Source organism: Lissotriton helveticus, chromosome 8 (assembly GCF_964261635.1).
Source record: "Lissotriton helveticus chromosome 8, aLisHel1.1, whole genome shotgun sequence".
Taxonomy (NCBI): Eukaryota; Metazoa; Chordata; class Amphibia; order Caudata; family Salamandridae; genus Lissotriton; species Lissotriton helveticus.
Window position 1 is genome coordinate 1,571,597,634 of NC_136069.1, and position 14,043 is coordinate 1,571,611,676.

The 14,043-nt window shown below is 43.2% G+C and overlaps 1 protein-coding gene across 1 annotated transcript in view; it reads left to right on the forward strand.

Moving 5' to 3' along the window:
* CHRDL2 (chordin like 2) overlaps nt 1-14,043 on the forward strand; it is a 632,837-nt gene that overhangs the window by 489,250 nt on the left and 129,544 nt on the right. Inside the window, exon 10 of the mRNA XM_078656250.1 lies at nt 2,067-2,159. Within this exon, the coding sequence (XP_078512376.1) occupies nt 2,067-2,159 (93 nt within the window). The remainder of the gene's footprint in view (nt 1-2,066; nt 2,160-14,043) is intronic.

Sequence of the window (14,043 nt, forward strand, 5' to 3'; positions counted from 1 at the left end):
AGCAGTAGAAAAACCGAAATTTTCAAAACATGAGGCAGTATGTATTGACAGGTAAGGTGGTAAACGCAATAAAATGTTAGGCACCACACACAGGTCACACATTTCAAGCCTTTATTGAAAATCACTAACTTTTGTTAAACAAAGTTATAGAGCTCTACTATGATCAGTAAGTATTTAGTGCCACCATTTACAAAAAATGGTGTGGTGCCGCGAGCCATTTTGCTGCGCTGAGCTGCATCATTTTAAATGTACTGGAATGCTTTATCCGTGTGCTTTCCCCTGCGCTGGTGCACAATTGGTTGCCATGCACCAGCGCAGGCACCCTTGCGTCATGTTGCAAAGGTGCCCGAGTTGTGAGTATCCTTCCCTGCACAAAAACAATCAGTGATGGCATATTCTTCCTTCTGCGTGAGCTGCAGAATACAGCATGCTTAGAAAGAGGAAAAAACAAGGAGAAATAAAAGTATTTCCCCTCGTTGCGCTTCCTTACGCCTCCCACGGGGAAGTAGGATTTTGACACATTCACAGCTTTACAAAACTTTGCAAATCTGTGAATGCATCAGGGTTCATGGATGTTGCATGGGAACACCCACAGCAACACCAATGGAACGCCCCTTTCACGCAGAGTAATGTGTGAAAGGGGCTCATATTTACAAGGCCATGAAAAGTCACGCAGGGTGACTTTACTTGGTCTTGTAAATATGAGGCAGGCACACTGTGCCGCCGGTGTGTCCAGGACTGGACTGGCTACCGGGTATTTTGGCATTCTGCAGAGCTGGGGGCTGATATCACTGCAGTGGGGGCTATTTCGTAGATCGAGACCTGCATGTGCTTCTAAATCAACAATGCAAAACGAATTTCGTTTTGCACACGCAGGTCCCCATCAACGAAATCAGCCCCCAGCTCTGTAGAATGTCAAAATGCCCGGTAGCCAGGCCGGCCCTGGGTGTGTCCAAAAAAGTGACGCACCGGTGGCTCAATGGGCTTGTAAATCAGGCCCTTAGTTTACAAAAATCACTTAACTACTCAACTCTGCATTATTAACTTATTTACCATTCTGAGGATGAGAGCAGCCCAAGAGCAAGGGCAATCAGAGTTCATCTCTAAATTCGGACACTGCATTTTGCACCCAATAAAAAAGGTGAATTTAAATGTTGCGGTCTGCGAACCGATTTGGGGATACGTTGGTGATTGTTAGTGATGCAGTATTGTGTAACTAGAACTGTTTTTTTCCTCCTCACTGCATGGTCCTTCAAATGGGCCATCCAGTGAAGCGATAAAGCACATCCTATTTACCCTTTAAAGGGGCTGTGCAGTGTAAACTTTAAAATGGTTCTCTTCACCCTGACCTGGATCACTGGTAATCACCATCAATAGCCATTTCTAGAACGTTAACTTGTTTAAAGAGTTCTCCCTGGGACATCATTCTCTAGATGGCCCATGTAAGACACACAATGAATCAATATATATTTGTGTGGTAAGATGACGATTTGGCTAATTCAAGATGGTTACTTGTATTACCTGATTGTTCAAATCAACTTTTTTTTCTAGAATTCTAGGGTATGAAATACGAATGTTGGTTCCAAGCCAGGCGTTCAGATCAAAAAATTGGGGTACATGCAAAAGAGATAGATTTCCATACAGCAGGATCACAACACTTCATTTAACCTTTTCATATGTGGTACACCATACCTGTCTCCAAAGGAGAAATAAAAAATAGTCAGCTGTGAAAGTCTGCAGGTCTTGTAGGCAGAAGGATGACGTGGAGTTAAATAACACTTAAAAGAAACATAACAAAATCTTTTTAAGGGAAAGAAATTATTTATTTTATTTTATTTTGTCTCTTTGTTGAGGACTGACCTCATCAGGTACCCACTGTGACAAAGTAAGTGAGTACATAATGGCTGATTGAATAAATATTTATATATATGTATCATACTTTGCTGGAAGTATGCAATATAATATGTAAGCATTGTTTATCAGGGCACAACATTGCAGCTGCGTTGTATTTGCCACAGTGGTAGTGTACAGGGCCCCTGACTGACCACACATCTTTCACTTTACAGGAATATTTCATTTGGTTCAGATCAAGAAGGTCGGGAAACAGGACTTTAAACAAGAAGCACACAACTTCCGACTCGTCACAAGAACAAGTGAAGGTACACAAATATCAAACTTTACAAATTAGACACATGCGGGGCTGTCGAAGGTACTTCAATGCCTCCTGTATTACATATTGATCTTAAGGGTGGATTACTTTCTTCACTAAAATCCACGAGGTAACAGCAGTTCAATATTCACCACATGGTTCTACCGTCTTTAGATTTTCGAAACAAAAAAAAATCCATAATCTTAGTTTTTTTAGTTTTCTAACATATTGCCATTTTAAATTCACTGTGTTTTGTCTGTGTTATAACTTACTTGTCTCTTCCCTACTGGTCAGCCAGAGTGAGTGCTTGTGTACTTGATGATGTTTGGAATGTTGGATGTGTGTGATGTCATGGGATACCTGGGGGTCTGGAGTTGTGTGGAGTGGCAGTTGGTGGATGCAGGCTGAGCAGCAGGAGGCTCCTTTAATTACAACAGTCGGTTATACGTTTTAAAAGTATTATACATTTTGTCGGTTACAAGTACTATAATATTATTGTCTAACCAGTTTATTTATTTATCAGGACTCGCTGTATTATGGTAACCGTATAATCATTTCTTCCTAAATAAGGCAGCTATGTGAGACAACGTGATGAAGTGGTATAGCGGGCGCCGGGCACTGGGCTTTGACGTCTAAATGCCTGGCAAACGTCACTGTCACCGGGAACATTTTGTCTCTTTCGGATACCAAAGTGATCCATATTCCAATTTTAAAAACACATTTCTATAAAGGAAGCATTTGTTTATTTTATGTCATTGCTGACTGTAGTATGGATGCACGATAATTGGATCTGTACAGATTTCGCTGTCAGGGTGCTTTGATACAGTAGTGGAGCACTGAGACAAATATTTGTTATATATTTTTAAAAATGTTACATAAAAATTCACAAACATTATCAAATAAGCATGTACATTTTGAAGAACAGTGTTAGGGTAAAGCAAGCACCAACAGAACCAAACAATACCATCTTTGAATGTCGATTTCTGAGCTACGGATGTTGCCAGTGTTTGTTTTCATGGGCAATGGCAAAAACAAAATAAAAGACAATTCCAAAATGGCCATTAGTCCATCATAATGCATGTACCTTTATGGGAGTCCATCTAGGAATGTTTTATATTAATTAGAAATGCCATTCCAAGATGGCGACCAGTGTGTCACACAGCCATCTTGGAATGATTTTCCTTATAAACAAAAAGCATTGCAAGGTGGCCACCAATGCATCAGAGGCATGTGTACGTCTACACAGTCATCATTTAATGGGTTTGCATATCTTGTAATGCATGAGCGGCGAGTTTGGCAATTTTTTTAAACTTTAGTTTGCTGTTTTCTTAGGGCCAATGACCACTTTCGAACAATACATTTGAATAAAAAACAACTATGCTTGTGATGATGAACGTAGGTAAAAACGATCTGCCCAGTAGCACCAAAGCCAACAAAACAAGTTACATTTTTTTAAAACAAGTAAATAAATAAAAGCCTGTTACAAGAAAGAGTCACAGATAAGCAGTGAGGGGTGGGTAGTTGATCGTTGGGAAGCCTCTAGCAAAAGTACTGAGACAGGGTGTGAAGTTGAATGAGCATATGGCACAGCGATGAAGTAAACTATGTACTCAAGTGGGGTTGGAAAGAAAAATGAAAAAATAGTTCCATCGTGACATCTGTGAAAGGATACAACTCATCAAATCAAAAAGTTGATATGGAATCTATGCTCCAAAGACGAGACAAAAACGAGAATAGGGAGGAAAGCCATTGCATCAAGTTCAGATAACCGAGATTCACAAGAAAGACATCCATTCGTGAGCAAGTGATAACCCAAAGCCCTTCTATGTATTATATTGTTCGCAATAGATCAAGTTGTCTGTAAGCAAGACTTAAAAAGAGTGAATGAGATTAAACAAGCTTTGACAAAGGTAGTAGGGTTGGCTATCAACTATTGGATGAACACATACCCGGACAGAAAATATGATGGGCAGATAGACCTACACAAGCAGCATGATTCCTGGCAGAAGTCCACACATCAGCCACATGCACATGTGAACATGCAGACAGTATGCTTATAGTTGAACATGCAAACACACATGACTACTACAGGCAGACATGCATACAGAGAAAATTGAGCTTTATGTACGTACATTCATCATACGCAAGCATCACTACGAAGACAAATCAGCACGCAGTATACAATCGTAGGGTCATCAAACGCATGTTTAGTTGGGTCATTCGTAAAATATGGTACACAGATAGAGAGTACAAACACCTCTGCGCCAAAGGGGTTTAATTAGAACCTTCCTGGAGGTGAAGTCACTGCTCTTTGTGAACATTTGTACAGCCTTCTGGTCTGTCTGTTTTCAGGTGAGGAAGGGGTGGGGTGCACTGAGGCTCAGTTAGTGCTTTACTTGTGCAGGTGTTCTCAATGCTATTAGAACCAACATTGTCGCATGGCAGACCTATCAGCAGGTTTACTACACACTTAATAGGAAAGTGCTGCCGCTCATTAGCAGGGCTGCAGAACTAATGAGTCAACAGTGGTGGCACTTGTTATGAGCAGGAAAACTACAACTGAAGTTCTCAAAAGGCTGTTGTACTTTCTCCTGAAGAAAAGAGACACGCCTCTGTAGAGAGGGCATATTTACAGAGAAGCCGCCCCCTTTCTAAGTGCATCGCAGCAGGGTTATCTTCTAAATTCTATATTTTATCTAGACTTCAGTGGCACTTAGCAGGTATTTTTAACTTTTTCTGGGACAGTTGCAGCACTGGTCAGCAGAGATGCGAAAGTCCCCTCTCCTACATTGTCCCAAACACAGAACATACTCCGCAAAGCAGGTGATCAGCAGTGGTATATTTTGTGGAGATGTGCTGTATTGAAGATGATTTACTTCTGTGCTCTCTGAACCCGAATACTATTGTTCTGCAGGAGTGAATGTACATGCGCTTATACAGAGGGTGTGGCCATGCAAAATATTTGTAACGAATTCCAAGTTTGTTAATTTTCAAATCATTTTACAAGATCTTTAACCTCTGTCACTTCTCCAGTCTCACTTTAATGCTATCGTTTTTGTAGCAAAAATCCACCATACATGCAGATTTTTCCCAAGAAGAAAATTCAGTTAAAAGAATCAGGATTTAAAATGACCCCTTAGAATATCAAATCGTTTGCACCTTACAAATACGGAAGCACACAAAATATTGTGTGAGTCGAGCATATATACATTTTTCAAACTCTTGGAACCTGATGGAAACTTTATCCGCCTTATTTCAAGCGCATAATATCCTAGTAATATGTGGGATTCTACAATCCGTGTATTAAAAACCCATCTCTAACTCTAATTTCTAATTGGCCGATTCTGATTTACCCAGTTACCTATTATAAAGAAATGACATGGCCACTCAACTGTAAAAACGTATTGCATGAGTTCTGACGTCACAATGCCAGCAGCTGAGGAAAAAAGCAGGTCATGGAGCATTATTAAATCAGTTTTTAAAGAAGGAAAACAAAGCTGAGCTTTGTTTTCTTCAGTTTTTCTATCTGTACATTGATAAGCAGAACAGAGATGTAAATGGCAGCGTGTTTATTTTTGTACACTCCTTACGTAATTATAGAAAAAGTAGAAACTTTCTGCATGTTTGTACACATTCCGAACGCTTGCTCCTTTTTAAAAAAAAATCACGTGTATTAAACTGATTAAACTGATTCTCATGTCGTTTTGCAACAAATATCTTACAGCTTTTTGTTTTTTTTAAATTTTGAACTACAGATTCTATTTTTATTCTTCATGTTTGCAAACATGTTCTCTCTTTCATATAAAAGAGATAACCATGAAAGACTTAAGTGGTTTGTGGGAAAAGTGATGGTGTGTGTAGTAATAAAGCACTACAAATTGTAGGTTCCAACTTAAGTTTAATCGTCATAAGTACAACAGGTGCTCCTGGCTTGGCGGCTTCATCAATCACCAACATTCTATCTCGCACTCCAGGATGGAGCGCGGGTCATACCAAGAGGGCAGAGAAAGAGAGGGGGGAAGAGGGAAGTGGGAAATGAGGAAAGTTACAACACACCTCCCTCCTTAAGGAAAAGTAGGGAAGGGAGAGAGGGATAGTTCCACGCAATGGATGCAGGACAGCTGAAGGTGGGTGGGGGAAAAGAAAAGGGGAAAATGAAAGATGAGAGGGAAGTATACAGCACCGAATACTGGGGTCGGAAGCCAGGGACCCCTAGATGTTTTAAGCATAAGAACAGTCCTAACAGCACACTAACTGTGGTACAATAGCTCTGGACAGATTTGTGAAATGCCCAAACAGGCGGGGCAGGGGAGAAAATGCGTATATAGTCCCAAGGCATGTTCTGTATCGATAGAGTGAGTGGCTCTATTCTCATATACATCTACAGAGATAAGATAAGACTCTTTTAAAATTCATGAAGAGATAAGTAAAGTTATCAGGTTACATTTCCCATGTTAATAAACTGTAACAGTCTGGTGCATTTAAAATTCAGAAAAGGAAGGGGGAGGCTATAAGGTTACTTTGTCAAACGTTAGACAACTGGAAATGTCTGGAGCCAACAGGGAGTGCACCATTAAGGTATGGGTAAAGCTAATCAATGTACGCACTATGTAACACTATGGGCATCCCCATATTGGTGAAAACGAAGAATCACCGCCATTTCACACTTAGCTCTCCCATGTCCGAGCTTGCTACACCGTCTATTTCTCCCTGGGATTCCAAATTCCTACTGCTGGAATTACCATCCCTTACCGGAAGATTTAGAATGGCTGTACAGTCCTTTTCTCTAGGCAGTAGCTTGGGCCAGGACACACCCCTAAGGCTACCACTGATGAAACAAGCTTCCGTTTCCATGTCCTTATCCATGCCGGGCCTGGGCCTTCTTCTGCTCCCATTTTCTTGGCCTTGACCAGTATTGCAATCTTTGTCACATTTTGTTTTAGACAGCCACCGATCATTTGCATGAGTCTCATCAGGCTTAAGTGTGTCCTCCTGTTCCCTCTTAGGCTTGCCATACAAGAAATCATACGTGTCTTCTGAGCCATTGCACTTCGGCTTCTTCCAAAGATCATAGACTGGACCCCTCTTCCCTTCCATAACTTTTAGTGGGGATCCTTTTAGGTCTCTCGGCTTTATATCACTCTCCCTCTCCATCATTCCATACTCGATCCCTTGTATGTATACATTTTTGTTCCCTCCTTTAGGCTCGATGAAACTTGCACCTCTAACTTTTTCTAGATCGCAATTGTCCATATGCTCCTCTGACCACTCGGGTCGGAACCCATCCGGCATCATCCTGTGCCGCAACTCATTGCCAACGGACTGGTCAATTTCATTCATCTGCCATCCTCGTTCTTTGGTTGTGGTATTTACACTCACCACCACCCTTCCCAATTTTCCATCCTTCTTCACTTTTTGTTTCCTACTGTCCATTCTCTCTGGTTTCTTACGTATTTCTCTTTCCTCCACCTGGCTTTGATATGTGTTTTTCTTTTGGTAGTGTTCATCCCTAATAGCTTCTCTTCCCCACTCTTTTTCCTTTGCAGCTCTTTCCAATGCTGCATTTCTCTCAGGTGGTTGCCTGCAGACATTAACAGTTTCACCTCTAGTATCTTGTCTGCTTTGATACCATGCCAACTCATTCCTGTGTCATTTTATTTCTTTCTCCCATGATATCCTCAACTTCTGTTGATCTCTCCACCCTAGCATGTTGATAACACCTCTTGTTATGTATATAGTACTCCTCGTATTGCTTTCTTTATAAACTACATCCATGACTTTGTGACCAATAATCTGTATATCCTCCCCTGCATATGTTTTCAGGACGGTGTTGGCCTCTTTTAGCTCATTACTATGTTTTTTTGCAAATTTTCTGTCCCAATCTCTTTTGCTTACCATGCTATATCTCGAACCAGAGTCAGTAATCATTTCTGTCTCAACTTCATCTATTTTAACCGTGCATCTCTGAGATATCTTGCTGGTTCTGACATCCTCTTTGCCATCCATTCTTTCTCTGAGCTTTTCATCCCTAAGTGCCTTTCCACTTGTGGCTTGTATATAATATTCATCCCACACGTTCAGAATATTTTCATATATGTTTCTGTCAGTACCTGTCATGAAAACCTTCTCCATATTGTGATACATTTTCCTTCCACCCTTACCTAAGCTGTGGAGTAGAATTTCCGCTTTTGCTTCCGGTGACAGAGATGCTACCTCTTCCTCCAGGACTAACAAATAGTTTTCAAAATACACTTTCCACTCCCTCCACTCTGCAATGTTTTTATTAACCTCCTCCATGAACGGCTTAGGCGGAGGGAGATTGTACATTCGGCCCCACTCCATGTTTGATGTGCTGCAATACCGGAAGATGCCACCCCACCAATAATACAGCACAACAGTGCACTAACTGATCACTACGGAGCCTTGCTAATCTGTTTGCCACATCTCCCCCTAGGGCCCTTATGGATATACAGCACTTGCGTTAGAACAATATGAATGTCACGCCAAAGACCTGACTGGAATTACTGAAATGAGATGTCAGGTAAGTGGGCCACTAAAGACCGAAGGGTGACGATAGATGGTAATCACCCATTTATATTGGTTTTTCTTTTCTTGTCCTTCTAGTGAGTGGCACTATGGTGTTTTCTCACCAACAAGATGGCCACTCGGTGGCTCCAAGTACCAGAAATTGGTTCCCTCAAGCCGTGGGGTTAATAAACTGTCGGTGAGGTTTTCTCCTTATCCTTAAATGCACTAAAGGTGTCTGCCCACACGCCTGTATGCTAATGATCACCGTTCCCTTAGTGAAAGAACATCTGAAATTACAAAGCTCTCCCACGACGTGCTTCCTCAACGTCTTTTCCGAACACTTATACTGCGGTTCACTGCACTCCCTGCCCCTCCGAGATAACCTCACACAGTTTCAAAGCGTGCCTCAGTTCGGTTTCTAGCTCGGAACCAGAGGTTAGCCCCACACTCTGTTCCTCCTGAGACTCCTCACGCAGCTTCAACTCGCTGCCTCCGTTCCGTTTTCTGCGTGGCAACCTGGGTTAAAATCCTTTCCTGATTCTTCCAGACATTTCAAACGGCAGAATGACGCGGGGCCACAGGGGTTACACACCTTCCCTGATCCTCTCAGATATTTCACATGGCTCCATGTGCTGCCTCAGTTAGTTTTCACTCGCGAGAATTAGGGTTCACTGCCCCCTCTGTTCCTCTTGGATCTCCTCACACTGCTTCAATTAGCGTTTTCAGTTACATTTACCACGGGGCCACATGGGTTGCACACCTTCCCTGATCCTCTCAGATATTTCAAATGGCTCAATGTGCTGCCTCCGTTAGTTTTCTCTCACGGGAACTAAGGTTCGCTACACCCCTGTTCCTCTGGTATGTACTCACACCTATCACGCGCTGTCACCATTTCATTTCAATTATCACTTCACACTAGGTTCCGCTGTACGCTCCTCCCAGTGTTTCCACTGCTGTGACTCACCCTTGTCTCGAGCGCCGCACACTCCGCCTCGGTTAAATTTACTTAAAAGAAAGAAAAATGCGACTATTTTCCTGCTCCGCACCCTTCCTGCTAACACAGCTTCCACGGCTCACCTCCTAGACTGGTACGACTCCCACAGGTGCTGACCAGTCTTGATTCTTTGCACCATCACCTCTAGGCTGCAGAGTCCTCTGTCTATTTCCCGCTTGCAGAACAGGAACTTCCTGTAGACGACCTTGCGGTTCCTTGAAGCAAGAACACTGTTCCTTTCTCTCCCAATTGTGCACTGCCTCTCCCTCCGTGAAAGACAAACACCTCACGATGCCGTACCTAAATTTCTCCAGGGGCGATTTATACCGCTGACCAGTACTCTTACTTAAAAAAAAAAGAAAGGATTCTCCGCTCAGCATTGGCTCCCGATCAGTAACCAGTCTGGGTGAAGCCTGCCCCTCTTTAGTCACGAGGACGGCTTAGTTAGAGAGCACTGCTGCGGTCAGAATCCGTCTTCGACCCCTCTGACCTCGAAGGAAAACTATTCCTGCACCGCGCTGCCCCAACAGTCCAGCTACACCAACTGCAGACGAGCCTCCTCACCTGCTCCACCTCAGCGTCTACTTTCACCGTTGTGGAAAACCGTGTCCCGCTACTGGACCACTCTTTCACCGTCACTTCACAAACGGCTATCCCGGCTATTCTTTCCGCTGGTTCACGCACTGCTATTTCCTCCACCGCGGAATGCTCCCCGAGAGCACTGGTAACCAGATCCACAGACGTCGATCAGACCTCAATTGAGGAAGGAACGTTCCCCTACTCCACGCGGCACCCTCTCACTTTTCACCGAGGCTTCACACCCGACTTCCTGTTCTTTCCGAGTCGAAGATTTCACGTCCATCCAAGGGAACACCTCGATGAATACAGCCTGGGTTACCGGTATGTCTGTTGTCCTGTGATCTTCAATATCAACTGGTGAGTACTTATTGTAAATTCAATATTCCGCACAAGCATCAACTTTATCCAGGGGGAAACACCCAACTGACCCTGGCTCAGCTCCTCGTCGCCACAAATGTAGTAATAAAGCACTACAAATTGTAGGTTCCAACTTAAGTTTAATCGTCATAAGTACAACAGGTGCTCCTGGCTTGGCGGCTTCATCAATCACCAACATTCTATCTCGCACTCCAGGATGGAGCGCGGGTCATACCAAGAGGGCAGAGAAAGAGAGGGGGGAAGAGGGAAGTGGGAAATGAGGAAAGTTACAACAGTGTGACTATGTAATAACCTTGGAGTTCCATACCGTTATAAAGGGACATATGGTCATGGAACTCCTCGGTGACTCGCAATATCCGTATACTGTACCACAGGGGGCACTTTATCCCATATATGTTCTTGTAATAAGGCAAACTGGATGTGCGTCACGTTTGTGGTGGAGTACCCATCCATTAATTTCTAAATCAGGCCCTTAGACTAAAACTACACCCACCATCCCAATTAAAGATGTAAATAACAGTGCTGCATCATAGTATACAGTGGTGTTCCGTGTGTTGCCTAGTTCAAAATACTTTTTGTGAGTAAAGCAGTAACCAAGGTTTGTGCTGGGTAAATTCCCTTTCTAAAGAAGAAGATTTTTATTACTTTAATTAAGACATTGATTTTAGGTGTCACAGTAAGCCTCGCCCTTGTGAGGAGGCGGGGAGTGGGTTGATGACGCCCTAGTTAATCCACCAAAAGCCTGAATTTCCTTTTCCGATTCTTTGCAGTGTTTCCTATTAATGGATGAAAAAGCACTAACATTCAAATTCATTTTGAAAAGTGCTCTACATGTACTCAGTCACCTAGAGACCTCAGACCTTTGCTGCTGTGCACACGGGCTGAAGTTTGTAGCTCGACACTTGTCAGCCCGCATTTTCATACCTTGTTATCCACTGTAGTGCACTCAATTCTGTTGTCAAAAAATCTGGGTGTTAACACTATATACTACTACTAAAGATGATCGACTTGCTTCAGAGTCTCTTGTACAGAATATCAGTAAAGACGTTATTGATTACTGAGGGTATCGCTTCATCACACTATCATGGTCCTATTCGACAGCGACTATGTCAGAATCATCAATCAGATCTATTCACCTTTTAGTATAAGTGTTTTACCTTGTTTTGGCAGTCTGTATTATCTTGTGTATATGATGTACTTGCTCTCTTCCTTCTCAGAGACCAGTAAACCAATGCTAGGTAAAATAGCAAATGGTGCCAATTTAATGAACACTTCTGCAGTCATGATTTACTTTGCATCTCCTCTGGCCCATACCCTGCGGACACCCACCATCAATGTCTAGCTCATTGTCCCTATCCCCCTCATGGGACAGTGGATTTAATCTGGACTACAACTTGTTGGGAGAACTATCTCCTCTGATAAGCAACCTTTACTTGATCTGTCAAAGCCTAGTCTTATCCAATAGGAAAACAACTCATCTCCTCTGCACTCAACTTGGGAGACTGTGGGCCTAATTTAAAGTTTGGCATTTGAGGGGATCCCACAAAAAATGGCAGATGCCCAGTCATCTAAATGTGTGGTTCATCTGCTCTGTTGAGAGTTGGAGGAAGTGCCAGATTCCTGACGACAGAGGTTCAACTCGCCCTACTAGTGGAAACTTTTGACCAATGACCCATCCACCAAATAGCCATCAGTCAATGTACATATGAGTGTCCATCCCATTTAGGGTGGACATCGCAGCGTACATTTTTTCTCTTTGTGAATGCCAGGGAAATCTTTGCTATTCCAAACAAGAAAATATACCTCCACCCAGTGGGGAAAAAACCTTTCCCAGGGCCATAATTTTTGTTAAAAAAATAAAAAATAATTTGCTAAGTGGACACTTTAAAAATAGCACCTGCTCGACAAACCTTTAGTGCCTTCAGCAGAGCTGCTTCAGCAGCTACTCTTGTTCTACTGAAGTCTCAGAGAGCCCTGGTGGAGTTCTCTAGGCATGATGGGCACTCCTCTTCGAAAACCGGCTAGCCAAAGGGGCCTTTCCTTTGCTGACCATGCAAGCCAGTGGGCTTGAACCAAACTCCAAATCGTCCCTTTTGAGTCCTGTTTCATTATCACTGGCCCTTAGTTTATGGAACTCTTAACACTTCATTCACAACGAGGTGTACCATTTTTACTTATGTCAGTTTTTCTTATAACTTAGGCACAGCTTTACAAATCTTCACAAAACTTTCCAAAAAAGTGCTCCTCTTTGCCTAGTTTGTCCACAGGAGGATTTGAGATGATCTGTCAAGCGGGGGCCAAGAAAAAAGGGGGGTCCCAAAACAGAAAATCCCCAAGCATTTTCCATAGACTTCTTTAAGAAGCATGACAGTAAATGCTGCTGAACGGAATTACACTAAATTTAACAGGAAGCTGGATCATGATTTACAGATTGTTTTTTTTAATGATTTGTTGTAAATCCATTTATTAGTTTTTGAAAACTGAAAGTTTAAAAATATTTGTAGATCTGGACAGTCGGGTCCGTGAGAGTCTTGCGGGAGCTCCAATTTAAAAATAGAGACTTCTGATTGGCCCAGGAAGCTTTTTTCATTTGGGCTATCTCACTCCAGCAGAGGTCAGACTCTGATTGGCTCCCAGCAACATGAAAAAAATGTTGCTGGCAGTCATTACAGGACGCAGGACTTGGTCTCCTGTCCAGAAGTTTAAAAAAAAAAAGGATATATGGGGCATGGTAGGGATGCCCAGCTTTCCTAGGCCCCATGGGGAAATTTTCCAGAGATCCTGTAGGGGTCCACCAGACCGCAGTAAAAATAAACATATATATTAAAATATATATATATATATATATGGGGAGGGGTGTGTCAGAGGTGCCCCCTCCCCAGCCCATTTAGGACCCCGGAACCCGATTCCCTGGGGCCCAATGTATTTGTTATGGACAGAGGGGCTGCGGCCCCCCTTTCCTGAGCTTTAAATGTTCCCCGGGGCCCCATCACTTGCAGTTTCCTGGCAGCAAAGACTTAGGGGCTCATTAGGATAGCGGTTTTTCCACATCCTCTGGGCCGGCGGAATCCACTGCCGGCCCGGAGGATGCGGAAAAACCGCAGCGGACCAACCAAAGACCCACCGCCACATTAGGATGGCTGGTGGGTCCTGTTTTCCGTCCGCAGCTTTTCCGCCGCGGTTGGCTTACAACCGCGGCGGAAAAGCTGTAATATGGTGACAGTGTCTCTCAGACACCGTCCACCATATTAGGATGCACAGAAAGAAATGCTTTTACACGGCGGATATTCCGCCGTGTAAAAGCATACGGTGCTTCACTGCGGGGGCCCGTTGCGGGCCCCCTGGGTAAAGGGGGGGTGGGGGGTGCACATGGGGGGTACCTATGGTACCCCCCTGCATATGTATGCAGCAATCG